The sequence below is a fragment of the Microtus pennsylvanicus genome, chromosome 1, assembly GCF_037038515.1.
Source record: "Microtus pennsylvanicus isolate mMicPen1 chromosome 1, mMicPen1.hap1, whole genome shotgun sequence".
NCBI lineage: Eukaryota > Metazoa > Chordata > Mammalia > Rodentia > Cricetidae > Microtus > Microtus pennsylvanicus.
The window spans coordinates 97,982,042-97,994,164 of NC_134579.1; the positions used below are offsets into that span (position 1 = coordinate 97,982,042).

The following is a 12,123-nucleotide window of genomic DNA, read 5'->3' on the forward strand; positions in this document are numbered from 1 at the left end:
TTATGGGGGCAACTCAACCTGGGTTGCCTCAGCCTGTAGGTATTCCTGCAGGATATTATCTTTTAGTTATTGACCTAAAGGATTGTTTTTTCACCATTCCCTTGCATCCAAAAGACTCTGATAAATTTGCTTTCAATGTACCGTCTATAAATTTCAAAGAACCATACAAGCGCTACCAATGCCCCAGGGTATGGCCAATAGTTCTGTAATTTGCCAAATGTTTGTGGCACGGGTTATTGCTCCTATTAGGTATAAATATTCTCAACTGTATATAAGTCATTATTTGGATGACATCCTATTAGCTGGACAGGACCCAAAAATAGTCCTTGAGGCTTTTGCTGACTTGCAAGAATGCCTAGCACATGCTGGGTTAGTGGTTAGTTATTGCTTCTGAAAAAGTACAACAACAGTTTCCATGTCAATACTTGGGGCATCAGCTGTTGCAGACAGGAGTAAAACCGCAGAAAGTTACTCTTCGCCTAGATAAACTACAAACTTTGAATGATTTTCAAAAATTGCTTGGAGACCTAAATTGGGTCCGGCCCAGTCTGGGAATTCCTACTGGAGACTTAAAACCACTTTTTGACATTCTGCAGGGAAATCCAGACCCAACCTCCTTTCGTGAGTTAACACCTCAAGCAAGGCAATGTATTACTCTAATTGAAGAAAAGCTTGCCTCTGCTCATATTAATTATATATATATATATATATATATATTTTTTTTTTTTTTAATGGGTGCAGCTTGTGCGTGGCTAAGAGGGAATGAGAAACTAATCTTTTCCGTCACTGGACACTTAACTTTGTAGTGCCCAATAACAGTATTTTTTTCTGTGTACAATTGGGGGGAGAGCGCGAACGCAGTCCCCCACTAACAAAAATTATGCAGTCGAGTTTCCCGCATTTGGGGAAATCGCAGGGGTCAACACACCCCAAGTGCAATGGGTGAGCCTCGCCCTGGGGAAACCACCTACGCGATCATGGTATCTCCCCTGCCAGGTAAGTATTCATATTAATTATATTGACTATAGTCAGCCACTGCTGTTGATAATTTTCCCCTCCAAGCATAGTCCTACTGGAGTTTTTTGGCAGCAAGGACCCATCCTGTGGGTGCATGAACATGTGTCACCTGTAAAAATTGTTATCTCTTATCCATCAGCTGTGCTACGTGTTATTCAGAAAGGATATAAGCTTAGTTTGCAAACTTTTGGAATGTTACCTGATAAGGTTATTACACCTTATACCCAGGCAGAAATAACTTGGTTACAAAATTTTGCTGAAGATTGGACTTTATTTTTATGCACTAATCCCTGCAAGTTAGACAATCATTATCCTTCTGATAAGTTAGTCACCTTCTTTAAAAATCATCCGGTATGTTTCCCTAAAGTTATTTCTTTGCAGCCTCTGACAGGGGCACGAAATGTGTTTACTGATGGATCTTCCACCGGGAGAGCTGTAATAGCCTCCCCTCCTGATTTTGATATTCAGTCTGTTAATACCAACTCTGCTCAGGTGGCGGAATTGGTTGCTGTCCAGATGGCCCTAGAGAAATATGCTGATATTCCATTTAACCTTTTAACTGACAGTCAGTATATAAGCAAAATTCTTGCGCCGTTGGAAACTGCAGCTTATATTGCCTCTGTATCTCGAGTCCAGATGCAGTTATTGGCTATTCAAACTTTGCTTTGGGCCCGATCTGTACCCATTTACGTAGGGCATTTGCGGGCTCATACTGACCTCCCTGGTCCTTTGAGTGAGGGAAACGCTTTGGCTGATCAGCTTACTCGTCAGATTTATGTAGTTAGTCAGGAATCTTATGAAGCTGCAGAAAAAGCTCATAATCGTTTTCATCTCAATGCTGGATCTTTAAGATTTCATTTTAAGATATCTCGAGAGCAAGCCACTAATATTGTTAAAAAGTGCTCTCTGTGTGCAGAACTTTTAACTGTTCCCCATTTGGGAGTTAATCCTCGTGGGCTTGCCCCTAATCATTTATGGCAAATGGATATCACCCACGTTCCTTCTTTTGGGCGCATGCAATATGTTCACGTAACCGTGGATACATATTCTCATCTCATTTTTGCCTCAGCTCACACAGGAGAAAGATTACGAGATGTTAAAAGTCATTGTCTCCAGGCTTTTGCCTACATGGGAGTTCCTAAAACTGTAAAAACTGATAATGGACCAGCCTATACTAGCACTGGCTTTGCCAAATTTTGTTCTGAGTTTTCAATTTCTCACAAAACGGGTATACCTTATAATCCTCAAGGACAAGCTATAGTGGAGCGAGCGCATCGTACTCTCAAAGCCTATTTGCATAAAACAAAAAAGGGGGAATATGGTTCCACCCCCAGAGATCATTTATCTTTTATTTTATACATTTTAAATTTTTTGACTGTTGATGCTCAAATCTCATACCGCCGCTGACAGGCATTGGCGGCCAGATTCTTCCGGGATGCCTCATGTCAAATGGAAGAATCTATCAGATGGCACCTGGCATGGTCCAGATCCTGTACTGGTGTGGGGAAGAGGGGCTGTTTGTGTTTTCCCGCAGGATGCTGACAATCCAATATGGGTACCTGAGCCGCTGGTGCGTGCTGTGGATTTTCCTGTCCAGAAGCCTGAAGACAGGACAGAGCCGAGAGATCAAAGAGATTCTGGCTTGTCAACTGAAGAGTTGCGGGTTTCCTGAGGAGCTGGCTGCGGTGGTCTGAGTGCCAAGGATTGTTCCTCGCCCGTCTACCTATCTACCCATCCCATGATATCGGCAGCCACAGTTGTTGCTGCCACAGCAGCTAAAGCTGCTGGGTTTTTCATTAGTCAGTCAGTTGCTTCCTGCTAGCACAAAGGATGCCTTCTCAGGGCAGGTTGCAAATGCCATAGCCATTCAAATTGAGCTAAATTTACAAATGGATATTGCAGTTAATTTTGCTTTTGGTTGTGGTTAAAGACCACTGCTAGATGTTACAGTAATAAGCTTATTGCTGTTATTCACAGACCCTGAGGTGTACAATTTACAAATTGGCTCTTAAAATTATTCTAGTTAGCTATACCAGGGTTATTTTCACCAGCGCTGAGACCTTACTTAAAGGGCTCCATTTTGGGCAGAATTATTAAGGATTGAGCAAGCACAGTCTCCTTAAGGGATGCTTACATGTGCTGGAGCATCATCTTCATGGTTATGATGCCAGAGCCAAAGGCAAGCTCAGGTCAATGTTGCCACATGGCAAGTCCTCTTAGCTATTGCCCCAGAGAATCTTTCAGCACAAATCTGGCTGAACTTGGTGATGGATGACTAGTGAGCCAAAGACGGGAAAGGCTTTTGGGGGGCTGCCTCAACCTAAGACAGGAAATGTGTTTTGACCTGGATGCTTTCCCATGACGGGTAAGGGGTATTGCCTGACGTCCAATGCCACCCAAGACAGGCCTAGTCATAATTTATACAAAAGGGGGACCTGTAGGGCCCTGGTCTCCCTTATTCCTGTGGTGCATTTGTGGGGACAGTTTATGATCAACTAACTAAGCTTCCTGTGTGTTTCTGTGCTATGCCTGCCCCACCTGGTGGTCAGCTGCAGGGCATTCACTCCATTGTTAATATGGTAATTTCCCACCTGCCTGGGCGGAGATCCTTGTGCTGCAGTCAGGTAGATAAGGACTCCCCCAATGCTGAATAAAGTGGCATTTGGCTGATCTCCTTTCGAATGACCCTGGTCTCTCTGTGTCTTCTTTTCAATCTCCAGGCCCTTGCCCGACTCGCATTCGGTACAGTGGCGCGCGAACTGTACTGAGGGGGTAACACCAAATCGGGTGTTACACTTATTGACTTTTTAGACTTTCTCATTGTAAGGAGTTATTGCATAAAATTTTCCATTATGCAAATATTCTTACATATTTCAGTATTTTCCTACTTTTTTAAAATTTATTTTGTGCAGTACATATATGTATGTGTACATTTGCATATGCATACACATGTGGGTGGTAGAGGACAACCTTGGGTATCAACCTGCAGGAGCTGTCCACTATAGTTTTGGGGACAGGTCTGCCCTTGATTGGGGTTCACTGATTGGGCAAGCCTGGCAGCACATTGACCCTGTCGTCTCTTCCTGTTCAGTATCTGCCAATGTGTTGTGAATCCTGGAGATAGAACCCATGTCCTTGTGTTTGTGGGGCAAGCACTTCACCAACTGATCTGTCTCCTGGCTGCTCTGCAATTTCTCTCAGCAGTGTGTCGTTTTTAGGGTACAAATCTTTCACCTCTTATGGTGTAAGTTCTTCCCAGAAATTTTCTTTTCACCTGTGGTCTATTGCACACAGTTGTTTAATTTCTGTGTTGATACCATATCCCCAACTCACGCAGTTCTCTCTGTTCAAGGTCTCATCTCCTGTGAGATGCTGTCCCTGAAGGCTGCTCTACCTCAGACCTTGTTTAGCAGCCACAACTCTTTACAAATGAGCAGGTAGCCCCTGGGGCTATGCAGCTACTCGGTTGTTGGTCTTTCCATTCACAGTTAGTCACTGTTGGACGGCAGCCATAAGTCATTCCAATAAATTCCCCTGTATTCGTTATATATATTCAAAAATTTATTTCACTATATATTTATACATATATTCATTCAATAAATTCTGTGACACTAAAGAGTCCTAACTAATACATTTACCAATCTTCATGCACCACAACTGAGAAAACTCAGAGGTAAGCTCAGGTGAGAGCCTGTCCTGGACCACTCACCTTTTCTTCCACCTGAGGAAGATCAGCATCACATAGACGGGGGTTATGAGCACAGCCGTGGCCAACACCACCCCGATCGTGGCTCCCAGGCTCACAAGAGAAGGATTCCTCTGGCCCTCTATGTCCTCCAGGCCAGCCATGGTGACTGCAGAGGTGACGATGGAGGGGCTCTTTGTGATGGTTCTGACTGCTGGGGAGAGATGAGGAGTGAGCAGATCCTCCCTGGATGAGGAGGGATGGGGGGAGTGTCACATCTTGTCTCCTCTGTGGGAGGTGGGATGGGGAGCAGCTGTTAGAAGTTCACAGAGGGGAACACATGCTGAAGGCTGAGACTCCAGGAGAGCAAGCTCAGTGCACACCTCCACCTGTCCTGGCTGTGTGTCCTCAGATTTACATTTAGTCACAGATAATTAAGTCATAGAAATACAGTTGTTTTGATCATAAATGCATGGAACAAACAGATGTCTCAGTCTGTATCGTGATTGCTCTCAGGAAATTTAGACCCTGAGTTTGATCCCTAGAATCCATTTGAAGATCCTGGTGAGCTGGGCATGGCCTTTAATCTTAGCCCTAAAGGCAGAGGCAGGCAGATCTATGTGAGTTAAAGCCAGCCTGTCTCTGTATATTTAGTTTCACACCAAACAGAGTTGAGTGAGTTGTGTCCAAGTAAAAGGAGGCGGAGACAGGCATGTCCCTGGGGCTCACTGGTTAGCCAGTCTAGTCTATCTACTTGGTAAACTTGACGCTAGTGAGAGACTGTCTCAGAAAATAAGGGAACCGCTCCTGAATGTTTCCTCTAGCCTCTGAATGCATATGAAGAATCGTCAAGGCTTACACAGACACACACACACACGCACGCACACATACACACACAAATGAATTAACAGACCCTCATGATCATACACAAAATACACAAAGTATATAACAGAAAATACACAATTTTGACCATAGGTGTCCAGCTCAGTACAGGGCAGCATATATTAATCTGCTCTGCAATCCCCACTAAGGTCAATGTCCACTTTTATCTACTTGGAGACACTAGACCAACAGTTCCCAGCCTGGGGTTTGCTACCCCCACAGTGGTAGAATATAAGATAATAAGCAATCATATATTTACAGTACAAGTAATAACAGTACCAAAATTATAGTTATGAAGCATTTATGAAAACAATTTTATGGTGGAGGGGTCACCACAACATGAAGAACTGTATTAAAGGGTCTCTGCATTAGAAAGGATGAGAATCACTACTCTAGACCCAAGAAGCATCTCCATTCTCTCCCTTCTCTGAGCCCTGGCAGCGGTAGTTAGATATTATATCAGGTCAACATGGCAGCCATAGAGACTGCACAAGAACTGTGCTGTGGGCGTCCTCTCACAGGTTGGCTTTAATCCAGTCAACAGCCACTGCTGGATGTGGTGGCACAGGCCTTTAATCTCAGCACTTGGGAGACAGAGGTAACAGGTTTCTGTGAGTTCCAGAACAACCAGCGCTACATGGTGAGACCCTGTTTAATAAAAACCAAAACACCAAAATATATATTTAAAAAAAGAGGAACAGAGCAAGGTTGTGTTCAACAAGAAAGCACACAGAGTTCCAAGCTCCTGCAGGGCCATTTAAAGGGTACAGGGGTATTAGAGACATAATGTTCCACACAGTGTTCCCAGAGCATGCGTCTTCAGTTACTTCTTCTTCAGAGGAGAGGCAAGGATCAGAAGACAGAGCAGTCACATCATGAAAATGGGGACATTAGTTCCCAAGACCCTTGGGGCTTGTGTGGGAGAGGTGAGGGCAGGAGGGCAAGAAAGGGGAGAGGGAAGTTGGGAAATGGAGCCCCTATAAGGGAGCTGTCCGGAAAATTCCTGCAGTGCTACAAGGTCAGAGGAGACAGCAAACAACTATAATGGAAAGATAATGTTTGCAGTATTTTGCGCAGAGCCAAGAAAATGGAATATCAAACCAAGGTCAGAATTGTGGAGTCTGAGGTGACAACTAGGGGACAAGGAAGCCAGAAGCATCAAAGCCTGAGCCAGGGTGGCTCACCAGGAGTGATGAAGAGTTGGGTCCCATTGATCGACTGAAAACTCTCCGTGCATTTTTTTGTTTTCAGATGAACTCGGCAGAAGTACACTGTCTGGTCCTTCTCCTTCAAGTCCAGGATTCTGAGGACTCCGGATGCCTGAGGCTGTGTCCAGTTCAGGATGAGTCGGTTCTTGAAATGCTCATGTATGAAACCCGAGGAAGAGTTGTAGATAAATTCACCATGGAAATGCTTCCATCTCCAGAGAATCCTCATCTGTGGATCCTTTGCCAACTTCCAGGGGAAGTAGAAGGAGAAGGGGATCTCAATGGAGTCGCCCTGGACACCAGAGATGTGTGTTTGTTGATCAAATCCATACAGATATTCTCTGTTGGATCCTGCTGGGTTTCCTGAGAAGGATGAGGAGAATCTGAAGCCACTTCAGGGGATGGAATGGACAACCCAGAGCTTCCTGAGCCATCGTCCATAGGCAGGTGTGGGACACAGGGGAGGACTGTCTCTATGTCCCACTGTTATATATGGGACAGGACAGATGGGGAAAGATTGGGTGGACCAACTCTGAGGATGAGCTTTCTCTTGGGGCACAGAGTACTGGCTAGCTTCTAGAACAGTCACCTCTCCACATGCTAGCCGAGTCTTCCCAACCCCACTAACCGCTTCTGTGTTTAAGTCCCCACTAGTGAGGTCCCCACCACTCACCAGCTTGCAGGCAGGCTGCTAGCAGCAGCAGAAGCAGGACCGAAGCCATGTCCGGAATCCCTCCAGTAAGAGAGACCAGCAGAGACATCAGGAAGGAGAGGAGGCCCCGTGAAGGGATCCTCGGGTACTAAGGAATTAGGAGAGAATCAGGGTAAAGTGACCCACTTTTCCTGGGTCTTCTCATGTGGAGGACTGAGTGGGGGCAGGACCTCCCCATCTCCACCTCCTTGTGGCCTGCAACTTCCTTTATCATTCTGGGTTCTTTCTTCCCTTATTGCAGAAGATCCGCCCTTTTGGTCACTGAGAAGATGACTGCACCTTTGAACCCAGCTCCCATTTTTAGGTGGAAGATACAGCTTTGACCTCTGCATGCCGGGCTCTCCTCTCTTCCACCTTGGCTTCCTGTCTTATCCAGTTTTTCCCATTCCCTATGCAGTCTGTAATCATTCTTTCCTCAACTCCATAATTTCTTTTACTCCCGTCTTCACCTCAGTCTGTTTCTCACTATTTTTCCCCTTAACAGTGTCTTTCTCTCTAATATCGTAGGTAAAGAACTGATCGGTTTCTGTTCACTTCAGACACAGTGAGAACGGGGGTGATGAGGAAACACATTCAGTCCCCAGCCCTAGTATGGTGACCCCACCTTCATCTATGGTTTACCCTCTTGGTCCCCTTTAGGGACTCTTCACAGCACCACAGGAAAACCAATGCCCAGTGGACACTCTCGCCATGGCATGCCCACTGCTGCTGAGTCTGTAACCTCCCTGGGCTTCCTGGGTGATCATCTCCCTCACCTCGACAGCAACACAAAAGCTACTCCACTTTCTGAAGGAGCCTTCCTGCCTCCCACCACCCTTAACACACATCAGAAGAGGAAACCAATGATCGGAAAAGTCTCGGCACATGTCACATGACTGGCACACGGCAGGTGGCTGGACTTTAGTAACATCGAGTTCTTGCACTCCTCCACTCCTCACTGACTTCCAGCTGCCTGTTTGGTGCAGCCTCTGAACTCTCCTCAAGGCCACGGATCTTCTGCTGGGCTCCCAGGAGGCTGTTCCCACAGAGCACTTGAGTGATTCCTTCTAGCTATGGCTGTTCTAGAACCTTCTTGGGAGGAAGTGGGAAAGAATGTTCAGAGCAGCAGTGTGTCATTATTGATATATTGCCTGGGACATCTCTGAGAGTGGACACAGCTGGACTGTGGCTGGGTTATATTTGTGAGAGGTGGGGACACAGGCTGTGGTGTCCTCAGGGCTGGTTCTGTAGGAGGTAGTCCCACCCTTTCCAATGAAAAGGTGTCATCAGTTTCCTGAAGAGCAGGAAGACACGTTTTTTTTTTTAATTTTTTATTGAAAAAAATTTCCGCCTCCTCCCAGCCTGCCATTTCTCTTCCCCTCCCCCCACTCCTCTCCCCCTCCCTCTCCAGTCCAAAGAGCAGTCAGGGTTCCCTGCCCTGTGGGAAGTCTAAGGTCCTCCCCCCTCCATCCAGGACCAGGAAGGTGAGCATCCAAACTGGCTAGGCTCCCACAAAACCAGAACATGAAGTAGGATCAAAACCCAGTGCCATTGTCCTTGGCTTCTCATCAGCCCTCATTGTCCGCCATGTTCAGAGAGTTTGGTTTTATCCCATGCTTTTTCAGTCCCAGTCCAGCTGGCCTTGGTGAGCTCCCAATAGATCAGCCCCACTGTCTCAGTGGGTGGGTGCACCCCTCGTGGTCCTGACTTCCTTGCTCATGTTCTCCCTCCTTCTGCTCCTCATTGGGACCTTGGGAGCTCATTCCGGTGCTCCAATGTGGGTCTCTGTCTCTATCTCCATCCATCGCCAGATGAAAGTTCTATGGTGATATGCAAGATATTCATCAGTATGGCTATAGGATAGGGTCATTTCAGGTTCCCTATCCTCAGCTGCCCAAGGAACTAACTGGGGACATCGCCCTGGGCACCTGGGAGCCCCTCTAGGTTTAAATCTCTTGCCAACCCTAAGATGGCTCCCTTAATTAAGATATATACTTCCCTGCTCCCATATCCACCCTTCCTTTATCTCAACCATCCCATTCCCCCAAGTTCCCCCACTCCTCCCCTTCTCACTTTTCTCTCCCCATCTCCTTTTACCCCCATCCCACCCACCCCCAAGATCCCAATTTTTTGCCCGGCAATCTTGTCTACTTCCAATATCCAGGAGGATAACTGTATGTTTTTCTTTGGGTTCACCTTCTTATTTAGCTTCTATAGGATCACAAATTATAGGCTCAATGTCCTTTATTTATGGCTAGAAACCAATTATGAGTGAGTACATCCCATGTTCATCTTTTTGGGTCTGGGTTACCTCACTCAGGATAGTGTTTTCTATTTCCATCCATTTGCATGCAAAATTCAAGATGTCATTGTTTTTTTACCACTGAGTAGTACTCTAATATGTATATATTCCACACTTTCTTCATCCATTCAGGAAGACAAAACTGTACCAGAGAAAGTGGTATCATTCTGTCTGAGCGACATGAGGAGAGGTGACTTCCCATTTCCTTTCCATGCTTCCCTGCAGGTGACTATGGAGCTGACTCTGTCAGGTCTGCGTTTTCTGCCTTCCTCATAGTCCCTATGGTCCTCTGATCCCTTAACCTGAGCTCTCATGGTCATAGACCTCATTCTCATGGCCTCACTGCCAGCTGCACATGGACGCACTTCTGTGTCCATCCATCCTGTCCTTGGAGATGCAGAGCACAGAACCTTTGGGATGATTTAGCCCCAAATGGACCATCAGTTAGGAGAGGGGACTGGGCCTATTGTACCTGTCAGAAAGGCCTCCCTTATTGGATGGGATCTTATGTAGCCCAAGCTGAGCCTTGAACTTGTTATGTAGCCAAGGATGATTTGAACTTTTACAAAACCACCTCTTTGACCTCCCATGTGCTGGGTGACAGGTGTGACCCATTGTGCCCCTTTGTCTCCTGCTGGAGATAGAACCCAGGGTCCTGTGCATGCCAGGTAGGTAAGCACTCTACCAGATGAGCATTGTCTTTATCCTCAGAGAGGTCTGAAAGGGGGTCCTCCTCCTCAGGAGTACTCACCTCTAGGCTTCATCTGGCCTTTCCCTACTCTCTGGGCCTGTGGGTAAATGTTACCTGAGGACAAAGTCTCTCAAGGAGGGGCTGGGCCTAATGAGGTTGCATTATGTCAGCTGTTGGTCTCCTGCATTTTTTTTCAGTTTTCTTTTGTTTTTAATTCTGCCATTTTCTCTTAAATTTTAGGTATTAACAAAGATAACAGAAGAAAAGCTCTTGTTCCTTCAGGATCCCAGCTGAGCCTTGCAGTGAACCCTACTGCTGCCACCTGCTGGATCCTTAAGCCCAAGTCCTGGACTCAGAGTTGAATCCCCATAGCGATCCTGCTGTGAGATGGTTTCTGTCCAGGATGATGTAATCAGTCTCCTGCAGTGACAGCCGTGTTTCCCCCGGCAGCAGTGAGTGGGCCCTGCAGCCATGAAGCTTTCATAGGGGAGGGGCACTTTCTGTGGAAGAGCTGCCCGAGGCTGTGGTGTGCACACATGGGGCTTTTACATACACGTGACCGTGGGGAGTGTCAGACTGCAGTGTTAGAACCTGGTTGCTGCTCAGGCTGTAGCACAAGTCTGCCCTGCACCTGCAGAATAAATAAGTGTAATTTTGAAAGTTAAAACTTAAAGTGGGCTAGGAATGGTGGTGCATTCCTTTAATTCCAGCTTCAGGGAGGCAGAGGCAGACATGAGTGGATCTCAGTGAGTTTGAGGTTGTCCCGGTCTATTTATCAAGTTCCAGGCCAGCAATGGCTATATAGACTTTGTCTCATAAAAACCAAAACAAACAAAGAAATTCAAGGTGGAATGTGTCCTGAGGTTGTCTGCAGGCCTCCACATAGGTGAGCACACACATGCACACATGTGTACCTGAATACAGACACAGACATGTCAAACAGGGAGACATGCACAGCTGATGTGTCCCACATGTTTACCCAGTCCTCATCCTGAGTAAACACGGCCTCCAGAGATCAGTCTCTGTGACTCTCAGAAACCAGTTCCTAATCATGTCCCCAGCATTTAGACCCCGATTTTATACCCAGCTATGTTTTCTCATGATACTGGTAGCATAGGATATGCTTAACTCTCCTGACCCTTCTAATTCCAGAAACTTCCCTTAATACACAGTGAAGAGCAGGTGGGCCCTTCACCAGCAGATGACTCATAAATGAAAACTGTCCATCTGTCAAACCATCCAATCTCCCACTCCTTCAATTTTTATCCCCAGTGACATCTAAGAGCACCCAGAAGGAACCCAGCATAACTGCCCAGACTGGGTCCTGAAGAGAAATGAGGAGATGCTAGAGAGAGGGTGGAAGAATGGCGGCTAGTGGTGTACACAGGACACTCAGGCTGCAGCTAGAACAATACAGTAGCACAGTTGCTCAGCCCCCATCTGACCTCTTTTTTCTCACCAAAGATGACATCATCATCATCTTCATCTTCCTTCTGTGCTGTCCAATCTCAGTGTGAACACATCCCTGCACCCCTGTAGAGGGGAGTCCCAAGAAGAGACTCTTTACTGTGTCCAAAGCCCAGTCAGTGGCGGGGTGACTAGCTCGGTCACCTACACCTCTGGATGAAATCTTCCAGACTCTGCAGA

General features: G+C 46.4%; 1 protein-coding gene and 1 non-coding gene across 2 annotated transcripts; both read right to left on the minus strand.

The window, feature by feature from the left end:
* Positions 1 to 840: 840 nt before the first annotated feature.
* On the minus strand, positions 841 to 1,004 carry LOC142842861 (U1 spliceosomal RNA). The gene has a single exon (XR_012909516.1). It is a non-coding gene; the product is annotated as a U1 spliceosomal RNA (small nuclear RNA).
* A 3,718-nt stretch (positions 1,005 to 4,722) lies between these two features.
* LOC142851209 (paired immunoglobulin-like type 2 receptor beta-2) lies at positions 4,723 to 7,570 on the minus strand. The gene is made up of 3 exons (XM_075975116.1): positions 7,466 to 7,570; positions 6,769 to 7,155; positions 4,723 to 4,916 (listed from the first exon to the last, which is right to left on the minus strand). The coding sequence occupies exons 1-3, from the start codon at positions 7,551 to 7,553 to the stop codon at positions 4,723 to 4,725; spliced, it is 669 nt and encodes a 222-aa protein (XP_075831231.1). The 5' UTR covers positions 7,554 to 7,570.
* Between the last annotated feature and the right edge of the window lie 4,553 nt (positions 7,571 to 12,123).